Source organism: Pelobates fuscus, chromosome 4, assembly GCF_036172605.1.
Source record: "Pelobates fuscus isolate aPelFus1 chromosome 4, aPelFus1.pri, whole genome shotgun sequence".
NCBI classification, from domain to species: domain Eukaryota; kingdom Metazoa; phylum Chordata; class Amphibia; order Anura; family Pelobatidae; genus Pelobates; species Pelobates fuscus.
Genome location: NC_086320.1, coordinates 269,457,544 through 269,477,522, shown reverse-complemented (window position 1 = coordinate 269,477,522; position 19,979 = coordinate 269,457,544). Strand labels below are relative to the sequence as shown.

Here is a 19,979-nt window from a genome sequence, read left to right as displayed (position 1 = left end):
ATGATAGCATTACACAAATATTTTCGGGGCCAACAAACCATTGTCTGGAAATCTATTTATAAACAGGACTATACACAGTACACAAGGTCACGCATTTAGAGTGGAAAAAAGGAGATTTGGTCTAAGGCAAAGAAACAGTTTTTTTACAGTAAGAACAACAAGGATGTGCTATTCTCTGCTAAAAGAGGTGGTTTTATGAGAGTCTGCACAGATGTTTTAACAGCAACTGGATGAATACCTACAAAAATATAATATTCTGGGATATCATTTTTAATTTTAATAGCTTCTTGATCTATGGAAAGATGTGACTGCCATTCTGGGGTCAAGAAGGATTTTTTTCCTAGTTTGTTGCAAAATTTGTTGCAACAAACTATGTTTTCTTATTTTGGATCAACAGCAAAAACAAATGTGAGGTAGGCTAAACTTGATGGAAGCATTTTCAGCTACGTAACTAGGTAACAGTTACTATGAAACAGGAGAGACAAACTATACCAAGGTACATATTTACATCTTGGTCACACAAAAAAATAGTCTACTTCAAGAAAACTCCCACGTTGACACAGTTTAATTATTGTGACCACCACTGCCATATTTATTTATATTCCCACTTCACCCTTGTTTCATTTGCTTGTTTAAATTATATTTTATTTAGTTTGATGTATTTTTATACCAACACCTTAACTTAAAGTGTAGAACTACTATACTCGACCTATTTTGTTTACCCATGTTTATTATCTTTTACTTCTTTTTGTTTACCCACATTTATTATCTTTTTTATCTTTAACTTTTTTTTTTTTCGAGGTGGGATAAGATTATTGTTAACTTTTTTTTTTTGTAGAAAATTATTACATGATCTTATAATTGCACCAAAGCCTTTTTGTTAACCCATGTTTATTATCTTTTTTTTTTTTTTTTTTTTAAAGGTGGGATAAGATTTTTTGCTTTTTTTTTTTGGCTGTGAAAATTTTTGTATTTGATCTATTCTTTTATTTTCCCCACTTCTTTGTTAAAATATTATGAAATATAATTTCATGAAATAAAAAAAAACTTATTTTTTTTAAACAAATCTTCATTGCAGTTCCATATTTATTTCAATGTAGATTATCAGTGAAAATTATTTGTATGCTAAATTATATTACAAAGGCATGGAAAACCTCTCTTATTTCTAGTCAGTAATTGTAATCATCTTTTCGGCTAAAATTCCTTTGATTTGTTTGGAAATAAGTTCAGCTACGATCTTCTTCTCTCCGGTTTTCTTTGGTGCACATATAATTTTGGAGCGGAATATTCCTCCGGGTCGTATATCCCTGTGAATTAGATTTTCATCAATTTATAGGAATTTAACAAAATAAATGGGATTACAGCATTTAAAGGGAAGTGATAATGAAAACTTCCAATGATGTCAATGATCTTTAATATGGACCATATAACATTTTTTTTTTACTTATTTTGTTTAAAACCTCAATAATGCCTTCGGCCAAAAAACAGTTAATACATTGGAATAAGCTGACATGCAAGGAAAAAGACAGGACTGAGATTATTTATATGAGTGAAATGGTCTGCCAGAAGCTGATAATACGAAACTTGGCATTGTCAAGTAGTTAATGTTATCTTTCTTAAAAAATATATAAAGTGTTTAATTTTTTCAGTGAATTTTTTTTTTTTTTTATAATTCTACATATGTTTTTTTACTTTTAGTATATAGGTAATATATAGAGCCAACCATCTCAGTCTAATTACCCTTCATCACCATGATGTGAAGGCAGTGTGTACTATTTCCCAAGTCCAGTTTAATTAGGATATAGTTGACCTGTAATAATTAATTTAGTTCTGAGGACCACTGTGTCAGGTCCTCCTTGGTTTTATCAAGGCGGGCGTATATTTTTTGTTTCAGGAGAGCAATCACAAGTTTCCTTTGGTAATATTTGGGGTCCCCCAATTTATTTAGCTGTGTTTTGTTTTGTATGTGGACAGGGTTTGGTTGATAATCTGTATCTGGTGCTCTGTTGCTGAAGACAAAGTTATACCCATTATCCCAGTTAGCCTAGCTCAGACAGAGAGCATTTCCCTCTTGGAAGACTAGTGTAGGTAAGAAGTGGCACCTGGCGGCCTCAAGTAAAAAATCAAGCCACTAGAAAATGGTTTGAATATATTTGAAGTTTGGAGGAACCACTACAGAGCACCATATTGGTTATGGTGCTAGGAATGTTCGTTTAAGCTGTAAAACCAATTAGAATTTATCAGTTTAGTTTTTTTCACACTGGTCCAGCACCTAAGATTACACTTTTGTATTTAAAGGAACACTCCAATCATCATAACAACCACAGTCTGCTGTAGTGGTTATGGTGCCAGGACTACCCAAAAGCCATTCCAAGGTAACAGTGGAGGATATGGGTCTTCATAGGTCTGTCTAATGAGAACATATAATTTACATTTTCATTGTCATGATACCTGTTATGATCATGTGACATATAGCCAATCTCTCTCTGATTTTCCCTCCTGTTGCAGCTGGAATGTGTCATTTTTAGGCTACATGCTCAACAAATTGTTAGGCTACGAGCTAACATGCAGTACAGGCTGAGTGCTACTCAAAAACACAGAATTAACGAGTAAAAAAAAAAAGTTTCCTGTTACATAAACCTGAATTTATATTGTGGCTTCTTTTGGCCTAGTTCAAAGCATAGTTCTGGAGATGATGCTCCAATAGCTCCTGTGTTAATTTGACCTTGCAGACAAAGTTGTTATACCACTGGCAAATGGTTTGACACCTTATCTGAGATCTGCAAAGTGCTGGTCTTAGCATCTACTGGAGCTGGAAACTCTTGCTAGGAATGTCTGTTAGTTTTACTGAGCCAATCCTTGCTGTGCAGTGGCGTAGCAAGTGAGGGGGAGGGAGGAAGGTTAGGGGCTGACAGGACCAAATCCATCCATTACTTAAGCATCATGCAACAGTAGCTGTAGGATGTAGCATCTGTGTGCATTATCCAGTTAGATGTTTTAAATTGTGCTCACCCTTGATCGAACTTCTCCAATTTGAATATGCCAAGTCCTTCCACATGAAGCTCACATTTTTCTAGAGGAATATGAAGTGTATTCTTAAAAGTAAAAGTACAAGTGAAATCTTCATTAATTTTTCCAGTTTCTGGCATCTAAATGGGAAAAAAAATAAATTATGGATATTTTTTTGAGAACTAACCGCATCTGAAGGGAATTAACAGACTGAATTTATTCATAAAAATATTTATTGCATAAATAACCATAACATGCAGTACATTTCAGTTGCAATATTGGGCCACTGGTGATATTTCCTGAAATTGTAAATCATTGAAAGGTACATTCAGAGTACACCAAAACAACTTTAGCTGAATAGATTTGGAAATCTGCCATTTAAGATTTAAATCACTTTGCTAATGTAGCCTTAGCAAGACCTCCCCAAGCGCTGACTCATGTACAATGCCTTCATACTTTCTAAAAAAAAAAAAGATAGTTTTTTTAATTTCCCTTATTGCACAGTGTGTTTAATCTAGTATTTGTTAGATATACTGTTAGAACCTACATTGCCTCCTGTTATAACAGTTCAATTAACAGAGCAGCACTTCTAAAGTAAACACGCTGTGCTGTAAAATGAAATATTTTTTTCCCATGGAGAATGATTTAACTTTTAAATTGCAAGGAATTTAGCAGAGACACTGCAGAGCCACGATCAACACACCAAAACTGCTTTGTTAAGCTAAACGAATATTAGTGATTAGAGCATCCCGTTACACTTTACACACTCATTAACTACACCTTTCTTTTATTGTTAACCTCACTCAAAAACTTAATCTCACCAGAAGGTATCAAGACAACAGTAGCTGTAGGATGTAGCGTAAATTGTGATCGCCCTTAATCAAATCTGTCCAATTTGAAGATGCCAAGTCCTTCCACAAGGAAGCACACATTTTTCTAGAGGAATACTACGAGTATTCTTAAAAGTACAAGTTAAATTTTCATTTCACACAGGCATTAGGAGCATACCTGCAAACAACATTCCCAGGTATGTGAGAATCTATTTATCATATATTTTCCCGGGAAGAGTATATTGATGATTTATTGGTGAAGATTTTACTCATTTTCAAGTACGTCCAGAAGAGAACATACAAATACTTTGTATATATGCAATAGAAGACATGCAGCATAACTATTTATTAATCATTACACATACTGTACAATCATTATTATTTATTCTTGCCTGGTGAGGAACCAGACAAGAAATGTGAAGAGAATGTCTGGATTTGTGAATTAAGCAGTTAGAATGATGGGTTACACCGGAGAACAAAGTGATATAACAAATTACACAATGTTGAGTTTAGATGTCTTTGCATTGCAGATGCATTGATTACATCCCCATAGTATTTGATTGGCAGTAACATTTGCTGTGCAAGCCATCTTAAAGAAAAATTTAATGTACTGTTTTTTCACTCTCTTCAACTATGTTTACATTTTGTATACTGGGAATGTCAGACATCAATGTAAGGGCAAAAGGAAGGACATTGCAGAGTTCTGTCCTGACAAAATCCCAGGCTTTTGCTCTATATACTAGAACTAGATTATTATTATTATTGCCATGTATATAGCGCCAACAGATTCCGTAGATCATCTGACAATGAAGGCAAGGGAAGTACATATCATAATAAAATGTTTCTGTGAAAAAAAATATATGAACACCTCTGGATAAGTAGAAATAAAAGATAGTTGATACAAACACTATATTTTCCCTTTATAACTGATGCAAGGAAATTTGGAAATGGAGTAAAATTTCAAGCCAAACATTGACACTGTAGGAAAAATATGTAAATTTTAAAAATAAAACAGTAAAGGATAAAATATATGTAATGTTTGATATTGTCTTCTGAGTTATGAAAGATTTTTGAACTTTTAAGTATTTTTTGCTTAATTATTAATTTGTAGTTACAGGAAAAACTGGCTTATGCGCTGTATTTTTCTAATTTCTTCTGTATTGTTCTTTAATTCTGTTTAGAGGTTCCAGGACCATTTTAAGTTGGTTGCTCCATGGCCCATCTAAGACTTTATTTGGTCTGTGTGACACCGATTGTCTTATTATATACTGTAGCAGCAATTGCTGAACAGAGTGTTTTTTTATGTACAATTAAGGTAAAAAAACTGAAGATATGCGAAAAGATTTACCTCCACCGTGATGGCAGGATACGTGAATGATATAACCATGCTCTCCCTGTTTTTTTCCTTTGTCTCCTTGGTTTCACTTATAACATTGACCATTATAATGAGCTCGTCATCCACCAAAATCACAGACTTCATGTACAAGTCTGGAGCCACATTCAGAGGGATGGTGGCAGCTTAATTCAAACAAAGGAAAACAGGAAAACAAACATGTTATCATGATTCAAAGCAATCAAATGCACAAACAGCTACCATGGCCATAGCAGCAGTAAAACAAATTAATGCATCAATTGCCATTCTTTTAATATTTGTTAAAGGATATGGACCATATGCTAGGTCAATACAAAAACACGAAATACTATTAGAAATGTTAAGAACAAACAGTTGGCAGCCAATAATGCCCTCGGAAATTTTTGGCTTCATTATGTGTTCCATATGACTAAGCACAAAACACTGGCAAAGTTTAGAATAAATAGTGATTTGAGCAAAACTATGACAGCTGATAATCCTAAGACATTCCGTTATACAGCAAATATTGTTGTCACTGGTCTCAATATTATGCTTTCCATCCATGTGCATTTCATATATGTTTTTCATTAGTACCTTGTTTCCCTGCAACTTCAACTGTCTGAGTGATGGATGCCAGGTTGGCAATGACTTTGCCAGTGTAGGTCTGTAGCTGGCAGCCAACTATAACATTCACAGTCTTGGCATCATCGGATTCATTTTCAATTGAGATGTTCAGAGACATAGGATTCCCTGGCAGCAACTCATTGTTGCCTGTGATCTGTAACTTAATCCCTGCAGGTGGGGCGGTTGGAGGAGCTGCAAAGACTAAGCAAGCATCTGACTTCAAATAAGAGCAGGCTGTTTGAACGGCTTTCCTTTCTTCTGGAGATCCTGAGTAACAAACAGAACATATATCAATAAAGAGAGGATACTCAAGGAGAATTTTTTTTTTAAATGTATTTTGGGCACATTTATCACTTCTTGTGCCTAGCGTAAAATTTGGAGGAACCAATAGCAACATGTAATTGGTTTCTTAATGCAGTTAATCATGAAACAGCCTGAATAAGATTAGTAATGTTTTTGTTTGTGAAAAAACAATATAATCTACAGCACTGTACGAGGTATAAATGCAAAATATGAGTGTAACAAAACCGAGCCAACCCCTGTTATAAAAGTGGAACAGTCACTTTTCAGTTTTGTGGGGAAGTTTGATAATTGTTTGTCCCTCCGTATCCTCTCAATTTTATTATAAATATAGGAGAATTAATAGAACGCTATAGGTACCCAGACCACATCTGCTCATTGAAGTGGTCTGGGTGCAGTGTCACAGGTCCCTTAACCCTCACAGGTCCCTTAACATTAGTAAAATGCAATAATTACCTTTGAGGGTTAACTACACCTCTATTGACTACCAGGCAGCCACTAGACACTAGAGGGACTCCTGGGTCATTAGGCGACTTTTGGTCGCCTAACTGATGCTGGGCATCCTCATTTTATGCACATCATATGAGGGAAGTACTAATGCGAACACTATGATTACTGTGCATGCGCATTAGGTATGCCCCGCTGGCTGATGTCAGCAGTAAAGGAGTGGAGGCAGAGCCTGAACCAGCCCCGATGGACATCAACGCTGGAATCAGGTAAGTGACAGAAGGGTTTTTTAAATCTCTCCTTCTGCACCATTGGTGGGGGCACTATAGGGAGCTATTTGTGCCAGGAAAACAACTTTGTTTTCCTGGCCCTATAGTTTCACTTTAAGATACAAGGGGCATCAGCAAAGGAAAACTGAACAAAGCCATGCAATGTAATCTAACTAAAAATGGCAGCAGTACCCAGTACCATACACCAGCCAGACATTGATGAGAGTGTAGTCAATCACTACTAGAAAAAGTGCAACTATGGGCTGTAACATCTAATACTGTCACTCCTTAAAAGGTCACTCCAAGAACCTTGGTCACTTCAATTATTTAAAGTGATCATAGTGCCTGGAGTCTGTATGTGCAGGCTTTTGCTATGAGTTGCTGCACCTATGGAGTTTAACCTCTCTTCTTCTGAAGGTGTAACATCATCTCGAGGAAAGTCATTTTGGTGTCATCAGCCAACTTGATGCTAGAGTACGGACTGGTCAATGTCAATTCTGTGCAGCTTTCATTGCACAGAATGTCAGTCATTAGCTTAGAGTGGTCAGCTGATGCTGTCAGCCAAAAAATAGAGACAGCTAGGGCTTCCAGTTTCTGCAGCTCTACAGAAGCCAGAAGTATGTAACTAGACCACAAGGGAGCCTCATAACCCAGCCGGGACCCAGGTACTACAGTGGGAGGTAGTGGTTATGATGATTGCAGTGTATTGTTTTTTTCTTTTTCTAGCCCAGCTGAATGTGCTTTAACTGATATTCAGTTATGTGTGTACAGTAAGCCTAACTGTAACAAAACATAGAAAATTATTCACAAGTCGGGTGAATAATAAGTTCCTTTTATAAAGACTACTAGGCTGCCCAAAGATATGTTAAATTATTACGCAGCCTATTTTTTTATTTTAAAGAGTGGGTCATGGACTGTATCCATGACATGCTTTATTTCAGGTAGGTCTACTAGGTAGTTCTTTTCATACACATTTGGTATTGTGACTTTTTTGTCTTTTTTCAGGTAGGTGATAATCTAGCAGAGGGCAAAGAGGCACTTTGATAGCATAGCGCTAGCACATGTAAGTACTTACCTTGCTTCCCTCCTTTGCACCTTCCCCTGGTGAAATCTCTTGTTCCGGTAATTTCAGTTGTGCCGGGGATGTCTTTTTAGCTGGCGGCGGCCATATTAGTACCCCTTGACGCGTTGGTCACCTTGACACATAATTTAAATCTATCCAGCCCCTGATTTAAAAATCGTTTTATTTAAGCTGTATAATTTTGTTTTGTATTATTTTAGACCTCTTTCAAGTCTCTTATTTATTATTGTATTATATTCAAGTTTTGAGTTAGTCACATGAATGGTCACATGATCTGTAACATCATCTAACCATTTTTAAAAAAAAAAATTGCTGCTATTTAAACAGGACCATTAAGCTGTAACACTTTGAAAAAGCCCAGTCTGTAGAAAAGCGTTAGTGTTTTCATGCTGTATAATGGTTCTATTATTTTTGTCTTAACCCCTTAAGGACCAAACTTCTGGAATAAAAGGGAATCATGACATGTCACACATGTCATGTGTCCTTATTAAATAAAACATTTTTTTTTAAAAACTACACCTGGATCTTCCTGATTTTATCCTTGGAGATTTTATCCATGGTATTCACACTTTTATTTACTTGGTGGGGAAGATACTACCTACACTGTGTATGATTGAGCAAAACCTTTTTTTTTTTTTTTGCTCTCCTTATGTCAGTAAGGACATAATTACTTTTATCTCAGCTATACAGAGAGCACTATACTATGTTTAATTTTCATCCTATATACTGGTGAATTCCTATTGCCATAATGCTTCGCATTGAAGGAAAAGACTCCTGAACACTTGGCATCAAAAGTGACTAATAAGCCTGGAGCACCACCCTGTAAAGGACCGGGACCATCAACGTATCCACAGGCTGGGATAATACCCCCAACCGCATACAACTAGAACTGGTCATAAGTAAATTGTAAGTTTTATCCATTTATTTAATTCATCAGTCTCCAAAAATACTACACTATAGTCCAATTTTATCTTCCTGTAGAATACACGGATTAACTACACGGATTTCAGGACACTCTGAAAGCGCTGCTTCCCTACATCTCATTGCATACAGTATCTTTTTAAGGCCAGAAGAAGAGACTCAGGTTTGAGAAGTACAAGCTGCCACAATTATATGAGACAAGCGCCAGAAATCCTATTGTTTTATACATTTAAGTATGTGCTTGCACTATGCTTTCTAGAGACAGTTCTATGGTATTCCCAAAAGCGGGACACCAGAGAACAAAGTCTGGACAACAGAGCTCTAAAATAGGGACTGTCCCACCAAAATTCAGATGGTTTGGAAGCCTGAAATTGTACCCACCATAACCTATCACTCCACTCAATTATTACTTTTTAAGGTACTATTAAAAAATATATATAAAAAAGGTTTTCTTTGAAGTTACTGTATAATCATCAATATGTGCAGTTTTCTAAAGTAAGCTCTGCTCAGAAAAGGTAGGTGAAAGCCAGTGTTATTCCCACTGCAGTGCCAAACATATTCTATAAACCCTACACACAACAGCGGTGTATTTCAGTAATGTGTCTTCTGGGTCTGCTCTTACCCTATGATTGCTTTGGCAGTGAAAGAGTTACAACAAGCACCATATAACACAACATGAGGGATATTTTAACTACCAAAGAAAGACTAGCAGTGGATTTTATGCAATGTATTGTTGTAAATGGTTTTGTCAGCAAAATGCAGTAAGGATCTGCCAGGCAGAAAGATTCGGCTTTCATATAAGAACTACTTGCTAATCCCACATTATTACACATAACAAACATTTCTATTTAAAGCAGTCTTTTTGATTCTAATAACACTTTTTTCTCACACACCCCAAAACTGTACTTGTTTCCTGTAGAATTCAGAATGCATTATGTAACAGATTTTCCTTCACTGCTCTAGATAAGACTGATGAGAGTCAATGGGGGAAAAAAAATCCTTATTTTATTAAATATTAGAGTAAATTTGATTGTAATACTCAGATTTACTGTACTTGAAGAGTCATGGGGATCTTCCTCATGCAAAGTCCTTTGTGACAAGCCACTCAAACTGGCATGCAACCATACCATTATAGCAAATGGTTGTTTTTTATGACTACAATTACCACTTATACATATAAGCCAACTAATCAGAGTGTACTGACAGGCATGTCACACTCCTTTCGAGACTTGTGTGGGAAAATTAATATTAGCGCCTCTACTTACCACCCCTGGGTGAGGGGTTTCAGAGGAGGCATCCATGATTATCCACAATAGGTCCACCTGAGGTACAAGCTGGGGACACTAAGTCCTACCCACACATTTTCATTCTTACCATAGCTGTTATGAACATGTGGCATATAGCACATTTTCTACAGTTTTTTTCTCTTGTGTAACTGCAGTGTCACATTTGCAATGCCACATTTTTAGGCTGCTTGCAATATTCTGCCTCTACATCCAGTCACCCCCCACAGTGAGCATCTGCTTCTTCGCCGTAGTCCCTGAGAATGAAGTTTGATCTCTACCGTCTTCTCCACACCTCACTACCTTCCCACTTAACCGTATCCCTGTCCCACATCTAACACCTTCTTTGTTCTCCACCCTCACTCCTGCACTTACTCACATCTTCAACCTATCACATGGAATTGCTGTGTTTCCATCCTTTTTCAAACATGCAAAGATCACTCCAATAGGAGCCCACTATTGACTCTAATTCTCCTGCAAGGCCCTGCCCTACATCACAGCTTCCTCTAATGGCAAAACTCCAGGAAAACTAGTTTAGGTATGCCTAACCCACTTCCTGTGCTCCAACTCCCTGCTTGACCCTCTACAATTTGGCTTCTGTCCCAAACACTTGACTGAAACTGCCCCTCACAAAGGTTACTAATGACCTTCTTTCTTCTAAAGGTTACAGTCACGGTTATTTCTCATTTCAGCAACAACTTAGCTGGTATTTCTTTCTTAATGGTCTCTCGCCACCTAAAGATCAATGTGTCCAAGACTGAGCTCTTCTAATTCACCCATACAGCTCTACTCAGATTTCTAACTTTTCTATCACTGTTGACAGCATCACTATTTCCCCATCACCCTAAGTCCACTGCCTCAAAGTTACACTTGACTCAAATTTGTTCATCATCTCCCACATCAAATCACTTTCTTCATCCTGTTTCAACCACTTACACAATAACTCTAAAATATGTCTGTTTCTGAGCTCTGACAGCACTAAGCAACTCATCTACTCCTTTGTTGTTTTTTTCAATTTGACTACGGCAATAACCTTTTAACTGGCCTTCCTCTCTCCTGCTTCTTTTCCCTCCAATCCGTGCCAAATGCCTTGGCCAGGCTAATTCACCTAAGTCATTCTATATCTATTGCACCTCTACACGAGAGTCTACATTGTCTTCCCATTCACAGCTTAATTAAATTTAAAATTATCCTCTTGACCTACAAAGTCCTTATTATAACTGCGCACCACTATCTGTCCTCACTGATCAGCAAATACACTCCAGTCCACCCCTTAAGATCTAACAATGGCCTGCTCCTTGGATCTTGTATTACCACTTCCCATGCTAGATTGCAGACTTCTCTCATGTGGCACTAAAGTCTGAAACACAATTCCCCACACCATTAGACTTTCCCCTAGTCTGCCTCCGCCAGAGCATTGAACTGAAAGGCCTGTGACTGCACTAGCAGTCCACTGGACCACCAAGAAATCCACCAGGGAACCCACCGGACTACCAGGAAATCCACCAGAGATACCTCTTGACTACCAAGGAATGCATTATTGCCCCCCCCCCTCCCTTCTGCTTACCTTCCCAAATAAATTAAAACAAATAAATGAAATAAAATGCATGTGGAGAGACACATACTATCACTCCCCACACTTGTCACACTCACCATCCCTCAACCCTGTCAGAATCACTACCCTTACTCTATCACACTCACTCAAAACCTTGTTACACTCACCACAATAATCCTGCAACATGCACCTGTTTACCCCCTATTCACCCTTTCACAGTCTCCAAGATAGTCATACACTGTCACCTCTCACACATGACACAGCCTCACCATAAACACAACACACAAAGACCACATGCAGCCCCCCTTACACACAACTACAAACAACTACCCCGTACACATACACTCAAAGACACACATTCACACACAGGGATGCTCAGGCACATACACAGATACACAATGCCGGAAACACACTCAGTCAGAAACAACACACACACACAGATAATCTCAAGCAGATACACAGGTACATAATGTTAGATACATTGATACTCTCAGTCAATTTTGAGCAAGCTCGTTCACCAGATTAAATGCAAGACCAAGAAAATTATCATTCACCATCTCTTCCTATTTTAGTAAATGTAACCCCTTGTTGGTGTTTTGATCATGTAGCCCAAAGCATGGTCATTGCATGATTACTTTTACACATTTATCATTCTATAGTATATAAAAATCCACTTTTCTTACCCTCTTTGTGCTTATATTGCGATGTAATATCCTGTTTCATATTCTTATTGAGCGCTTTGGTGCTGATGCACTTCCCAATGCAGCTTTTTTCCTCCTTTATTAGAGAGATATCCTCTTGTCCATCTTTATCTCTGACCATCCAGTGTACCCTGTCAGCATTGACTTCAGCAAAAAGAAACTTTGCATCATACGGCAGATATACATCTCCATTTTTTATGGCTGTTACTGAACAAGGCCCGCACTGAAAGACTCCTGAAATGGTAGAGTACCACATTAAAAAAAAATATATAACCAACATATCTCTCAAAAAACTTTGAATAACAAAAAAAATACTATATTCTCAGAAATATAATAATATTTTTTTTCCAATTCCCCCCCTCCCCCCAAAAAAACAAACAACTTATTTAGTCGAATTCCAAACTGAGTTTAAGCAAGAAACCAAATTAATTGCCACTAATTTCAATATTATTTGTAAAGTTCCAAGCAATTCACTCATTAGTGAATAGCCCTGAGTATCAATTCATTTTCAATATCAAGAACAACATCAAGCAAAATGGATTCAAGACTATTTCCCAATGTACTTAGACCCAGTGAGACGGAGTTGTATTTATCACATGCCCTGTCACCTCGCTGTATAAGACGATGAGGGGTGGCAAAAATAGATTTTCATGTTTAATAAAAAAAAAAAAAAGAAGAAGAAAGAAAGAAAAAGAAACTCGCAAAGCAAAATCAACAGAAACTCATCCACATAATCTGTTCTTCAGCACACCTGAGCATATGCAAATATTGGAGGGCTAACTCCCCCCACACTAAATACTGATTACTACTACTACTACTACTGAAAATTTGGTATATACATAGTACTAAGAAACTTACAGCACAGATGTATGATATTCTACAATAAAATACAATTTAGGAACTCTTGATAAAACACCATGCCCTTTTCTGGTTCAATAGGCTAATGCATCATCAGTAGAATCTGTTCTACCCTTGGGTTGCAGGTTTGAATCCTGGCAGGGTTGATTCTTTCTGAGGTAAATAAAATGAGTACCATATAAATTGGGTAATAGTAACAACCCCTGGATGTTGGGCTAAAGTAACATCCCCAGGACGTACTTGAAAACCACAGTTATCTGAATGTGCCTTTCCTGGTTAAATACTTTGTTGTTATTATTAGTCTTCCAAACAGACTTTAGACACACAACCTTCTGTCACAGGTCCTAGTATTACTCATATTTACCATAAATTCTCTACTTTAATTAACTACTTCTCAAACATAATTTTCAGTCTTTTTACTAACTAATCAACTTCTCTAACTAGATTATCTCACCTTGTTTATGCTTTTTACATTCACTACTTCACCACCATAGGAAATTAGTATCGCCTATTATGCTAAATATAATTTCCTAGCACTGTTTGGAACATGAACTCCTACTTGGGTTAATATAAAATACCAAAACACAGACTACATCCTAATATTTAACATTGCTATGTTCACTTCTTAAAATGTGAAATGATACTGATCAGCCACAATATTAAAACCACTGACAGGTAAGGTGAATAACATTGACTGTATCGTTACAATGGCACCTGTCAAGGAGTGGGATACATTATTCAGTCAGGAGCAAATAGTTATTGCTGGATGACTGGGTCAGAGCATCAAAATGTCAAGTCTTGTGGAGTGTTGCCGGTATGCCGTGGTTAGTACCTACAAAAAGTAATGTAGGGAAGGATAATCGGTGAACCGGTGTCAGGGTCATAGACCCCCCCAGGCTCATTGATGCATGTGTGGAGCAAAGGCTAGCGCTTATCATCCAATCACACATAAGAGCTACAGCTCAAATTGCTGAAAAACGTAATGCTGGCCATTATAGAATGCATTATAGAATGCATAGCCCCAAACCACTTAGAGTGCCCATGATGACCACTGGCTTACTCTGCACCCGGAATACTGTGCTCCAGCATTAAAATAGCTGCCACTCAACAACCACTGGAAAATACCACAATGACTTACCTGCAGTCAGCTCCATTCACAATGCAGTTTGATGGTATCAGTTCCCCCGCCTGTACTGAGTTGGCACACTACAGCGACACCTCAGGAGTCAGCGGAGGGCTATCGGCAACTACGGCCTATACACTCAACTATCAGGCTTGATCTCCGTGGCCACCTTCCTGGACCTAGAGCCACAAAGAAATGTCCATCGCATTGCAGCCCAACTCCTGGGAGGATCATTCTTTCCGGGGACTCTGATGTTGGCCCACAAGAGAGCCGGATTCAAGGGCGATGGATGCAGGCCCGAGCAAAGACCCGGGGGCCGGCGGAGTGGAACACACAAGGCTTGCCCATCTATCGAGACTCTAACACCTCTATACCCAGGCAGCCTGTAGTGGGACGGGGCTGAGGCCATTTTGTGCAATTTGGGAAGCTTAATATGTGGGGCTCCAGTGGCATCACCTAGCATGTTTTAGCTTATTTTGCTTTACGTTCCCCTTTTTAACACATGTCTAGCCAGCCATTCATGACATCTGAGCAGGGTCGGACTGGGACAAAAATTCAGCCTGGGCAATTAAAGGCAGAGCAGCCCACTTTTAGGGGCGGGGCCAGAAAGGGGCAACACCATTGACACACACACCCCCCCCCCCACCAAATGAGTATGTTAATGTGACACTCCTCCAGAGCATCCAGTGCTCTTGTATGAGGTAAATGCCATGGTTTTTTTTGGGGGGGGGGGGGGAAGGAGAGGGAGGAGAGTTTGTGCTGTGTTTGCTGGCGATTTGTCTCTGGTGTCCTCAGTAGTGGGATACCAGAGATCAAAACAGGAGCAGAATGTTTGTGTGTTAGTGAAGGGGTGCAGTGTGTGTAGTGTTTTGTGTGTGTGTAATGTGTTTGTGTGTGTGTATGGCCTTTAAATTATTATTATTATTAAAAAGTTAAAAAAATGAATAAAATAATCCCATTTACTCCCCCTTTTAACATTGCAGGGGGGAGAGGGAACATTCACATACCTTGTGGTAAAGTGAGGGGGTCCACGCCACACACCGATCCCTGGTGGTCCAGCCGGCAGGTAATTTCAGTCTGTACCCCGCAGGCTACAGACCATGTCTCTCTCCCTCTCATGAGCACCATTTTTTCAGAGCGTTGCCGCGGGTTACCATGGCAACGCTCTGATCATCTCGGAGCTCGCGAGAAGAAGAGAAAGGAAGCTGCTTGGCATGCGTGGAGGGTGACCGGCTCACTGCCCGAACTCCCCTCCGGCCCATGATGGGATAGAACTCCATCTTGGGGCCGGTGTTGCCATGCATGGGCCGGCAGGGGAGATCTCTTGATCTTTCCTGCCGGCCTCGGCCCATGGCCATCGCAGCCCACGGCCATTGCAGCCCACCGGGCATTTGCCCGGTTTGCCCAATGGCCAGTCCGGGCCTGCATCTCAATTTCATAAGTTCCCCTATTTGTGCATAACTGAGTCTTATAGTTCTACCTCCTTGAGCCTTAAACTATAACCTACCCTTTTGATTCAATTCAAGGAATATGCAGTATTTCCAGAGGGTCACCTAACTCGTGATACCCTTCTGTGACATATTCGTAGTTATTTAATATCAGGAAGTATTATTTTACTGAGTTGATGCATCGAATAGCCTTCCAGCTGAAGTGGTAGAGGTTAACACAGTGAGGGAGTTCAAGCATGTGTGGGATAGGCATAAAACTATCCTAGCTATAAGATAAGGCCACAGAATAATAATGAAGAATGGGCAGACTAGATTGGCCGAATGGTTCTTATCTGCCGACGCATTCTGTTTCTATTTGCAAAGATCCTCCCAGGTACTGTTTACAGCATTGTAGTGACTGGAAGGAGAATGGAGATACATTGATCTGAAACTTTCTTTCCTTTACTTACGTAATAGATTTTGGATTTTTTTACATTTTCACACATTCTCTATGTCTGTTTACATTTTTAAGGCTTTACTATCTCACTATTTTAGATCATTAAGTTGATAGTTGATGTTTAATATTTTTTAACATGAACCTTGTTTTAATACCTTTATACATGGGTTACATTGTTTGCTTTTTTTTTTGACACGTTTCGAAAATATTTTTTTGGTACTTGAGTGCCACCTACAGGGATTGAGGAAACATTTTTTTTGTTTAACATTGCTGTACAGCACATTTTATTAGGATGTGTACATAGTTGGCATTTATTTTTCTTACAATATTTATTGAAAACCCGACCTTTTAAAAGGTAAGTTATTTGATTTAAAAAAAATATATTTTTATTGTTTTTACAATGTCAATATAACAACCGTTCACTGCTCTAACCTGGGTCCAACAACCCTCCAATGAGGCAATAAACTCCCCTCTCTTTACCTTATGTTGCACGCCTTATGTTGCTACAGCCTTGGCAAAAGGTTCTCCCATTTCTCCCATATCTTGTCAAACCTGTCTCTTTCCTCTCTAGAGCTAACACTCATTCTTTTGTATATATGGCCAAACGCACCTTCTCTATGAGGTTTAGTATGCTTTGGCAAACTTCTTACAGGTTAGGGCAATAAGCTGTCTAGCAGCAAGAATAAAATGTTTAGCTAGTGTCCTCATATGTCTGAGGAGTGAGTTTGGGAATAGCAGTAGTAGGTAGCAGGATGGCGTAAAGGGTATGGAATCAGTAGACATTTGTGTATACAGTCTTGTGATTTCCTCTTACAGTGGCAGCAACACCCTGCACTCCAATCAAATATGTAGCCTGGTGCCCTCTTCTTCCCCACACCGCTAACATAGAGTCATAACCAAGCTGTTCACTTTGTGTAATCGACTGGGGGTGAAATACCATCTACATATCAATTTTTTATGGGCTTCCATTATGAAGAGCAGCGGGACAAGTCACCTAGAGCATTGAAATACTCCAGCCAAGACTGTTCTGACAGGTGCGTTCCACATCCCATCTCTTCATGAAAGCAAATGGGCTAGCAGGAACCATTTCTTCTAAAGCTGTGTAGCACAGTGACAGGGTCTTTCCCAGCACCTATGTATGAGCACTTTAAACACTGCATTAGTCTGATAAGCAGGGTCTTGTGGTGTTATCACCTGAGAGAGAATTATACTTTTTTATATGTAGGTAGGGAACAATTTGAGTTTGTGGAAGTGCAAACTTGGCTTGGATATCTGGGAACTGTAGTAGTGTGCTCTTCGATAGTTGTGAATCTACCTAATCTTCTCCAGCCTTAGCCCAATGTTTCAGGGACAACCAAGCAGTCAGAATCAACAACGCTGACAACAGGGCAGCAGACATGAATTTCCTCCCCACCGCTGTACCACTTTGTGATTGTCAACGATGTAGAACTGTAGTACCACGTATGTGCTTTTCTCAAATGTCTCGGAGACCATTTGGTGTCAAGCACCAGTGGGCTTTGCTGTTGGGATATCTCCTTTTCATTCACTGAAATATACCACTCGATGATGCACAGCTAAGGCCATCTGTAACAAGGCCATCCTGTAATATCTTTCAATGTGCGGCAGTCCCATACTGCACACACATACAGTCTGTGTAGTGACTTGTTGAATGTCCAAAGGATCTTAATGGGTAGAAGTCTAAAAAGATACAATATTTTTGGGAGTAACATCATATTTAATGTATGAATTCTACCTGCCCATGGATATATATTAAATAGTGAAACTCATAAGCTAATACTAATAGCATAAGGTGTCCCCATTTGGCTAACTCCTTCCTACATTTATCCAGAAGTAGTAGGTAAAATCAGTTGTGTATTTTTGGTCAGTTTAATGCTAATGGTGGTAGTTCTCCAGTAAAATATGTATGTCCTCTTTAACTCCTCAACCACTCTCCCCAGAACACCTTTAGTCAGTGCCTGTGTTTTGCTTGATTTCATTTGTAAATGGAAAATTGACCTTAATGGGCCATCAATTCCATTAGTGCCGGTATTGAGCAGGTAGAGTCGCTTAGTGTTAATATTAATGGTAAGATAATATCATGGGCAAGAAGTGACAGACAAAAGTCCTGGTCCCCAATTGTAATGCCCTGCATTCATATTTCGATCCTGCATTAAAGATTGTGGTAATAGTTCTAAGGACAGTGTGAACAACAGTGGGGAGAGCAAGCACCCCTGCCGCGTACTTTCATAGGAGTATAAAAACTGCCTGTATGCCCTGTTGACACATTTTTTAACCCCAATGGGACAAGGGATATGTAAATCACTTTATTTAATAAACCTATTAATATGGGGCTTAAATATTTTCAAAAACTAAAGAGTGTGTTTATATAACAATAAATACATGAGTAACTAACTTGTATAGAGTTAAATAAGCATCTTACCTTGACTAGGTTCCTGTGGAGTGGAATCAAGTGCTTGCCATCCATCATATCCACTGGGCAGATCAGGCCTCTTCATCCACACTTCATTCCAGACATGAAAATTCCTGCAGCAGTAGAGGAGAAAAACATGTAGTTTTATAATATTGAAGGTACACTCTAAGCACCAAAATACTTTATTTTAATTACATTATTTTTGTGTGAAGATCATGCTCCTGCAGTCTCACTGCTCAATTCTCTGCCATTTATAAGTTAGATCACTTTTGTTTCTGTTCATGCAGCCCTAGCCCAACCTTCCCAGTAAGCACAGTCTGTTTACTTTAGAAGATTGTATCTTTTAACAAAGCAATAGATAAGAAATTCTAAATTAAGCAGACAGCGCAATAAAGAATGTTTAAAAATTAGATCTCTCTTCACAGGAGGTGTGTAGGCAGACTGTTTAAGTCACATGTAGGGAGGTGTGACTAGAGCTGCATAAACAAAGGGATTTAACTCATAGATGGCAGAGAATTGAGCAGTGAGACTGCAGGGGCATGATCTATACACCAAAACTATTCCATTAACCTAAAGGTGTTTTGGTGCTTACAGTGTCCCTTTGAACTGTAATGGGACATATATTCCAATAGTGCCAGTATTGAGCTTTACTCGTGGATTTAGGGTCGTTGTCTTTCCTCTAGGTGGATGCCTCGGCTCCATCTCGGGGTTAAACCTGGTCTAACTCGATCCAGTTCAGCTAAGTAATAGCAGAGCTTATTACAATGATTGACAGGAAGACAAGGTGGAGGTGCCCAAGTCCACAAAAATAGCAGAATACAATATTGTGGATTTCTATATATAAAGGATTTTTATATCTAGGCACCATGACCACTTTAGTAATTTGAAATGGTCATGGTGCCTGAGTCTGCATGTGCAGTGATTTGCATACTAATTTGAATCCCTTTGCTGCCGAAGGCAGTGTCATTGGGGTTGGCCGAGAGAAGTTAGCTGATGCTCTCAGCTAATAAATGGAAACAGGATCCGTATCCAGCTAGGTCTGCAGAAGCCATATACATGTACCCAGACCTGCAAGGAGGTTCTGCGCCAGCCTGAAAATCCCTTTTAAAGTTAAATCCAAATAATAGAGTAATTCACAAACCCAATGTGAGCTATTTCACATGTAAGAACTATTCCATGAAAGTTAAACTACAATATTTAATATATGCCTGTCCCTATGGGATAGTGCTTTGCTCTCTCCTCCAGCTCTGCTTCACTCCTACTTGATATTTCCTATCCTAATGTTTCTAATACCCCACTTCCTATAGACTGT

General features: G+C 38.7%; 1 protein-coding gene across 2 annotated transcripts in view; it reads right to left on the bottom strand.

Annotated features, from left to right (window-relative positions):
• Positions 1 to 1,126: 1,126 nt before the first annotated feature.
• Positions 1,127 to 19,979, bottom strand: part of TGM4 (transglutaminase 4) — a 79,079-nt gene continuing 60,226 nt past the window's right edge. For both annotated transcript variants that reach the window (XM_063450646.1, XM_063450647.1), the window contains 6 exons: positions 18,677 to 18,780; positions 12,354 to 12,605; positions 5,785 to 6,081; positions 5,188 to 5,357; positions 3,013 to 3,149; positions 1,127 to 1,307 (listed from right to left, as the gene is read on the bottom strand). In XM_063450646.1, the coding sequence (XP_063306716.1) occupies positions 1,166 to 1,307; positions 3,013 to 3,149; positions 5,188 to 5,357; positions 5,785 to 6,081; positions 12,354 to 12,605; positions 18,677 to 18,780 (1,102 nt within the window). In that variant the 3' untranslated portion in view covers positions 1,127 to 1,165. The remainder of the gene's footprint in view (positions 1,308 to 3,012; positions 3,150 to 5,187; positions 5,358 to 5,784; positions 6,082 to 12,353; positions 12,606 to 18,676; positions 18,781 to 19,979) is intronic.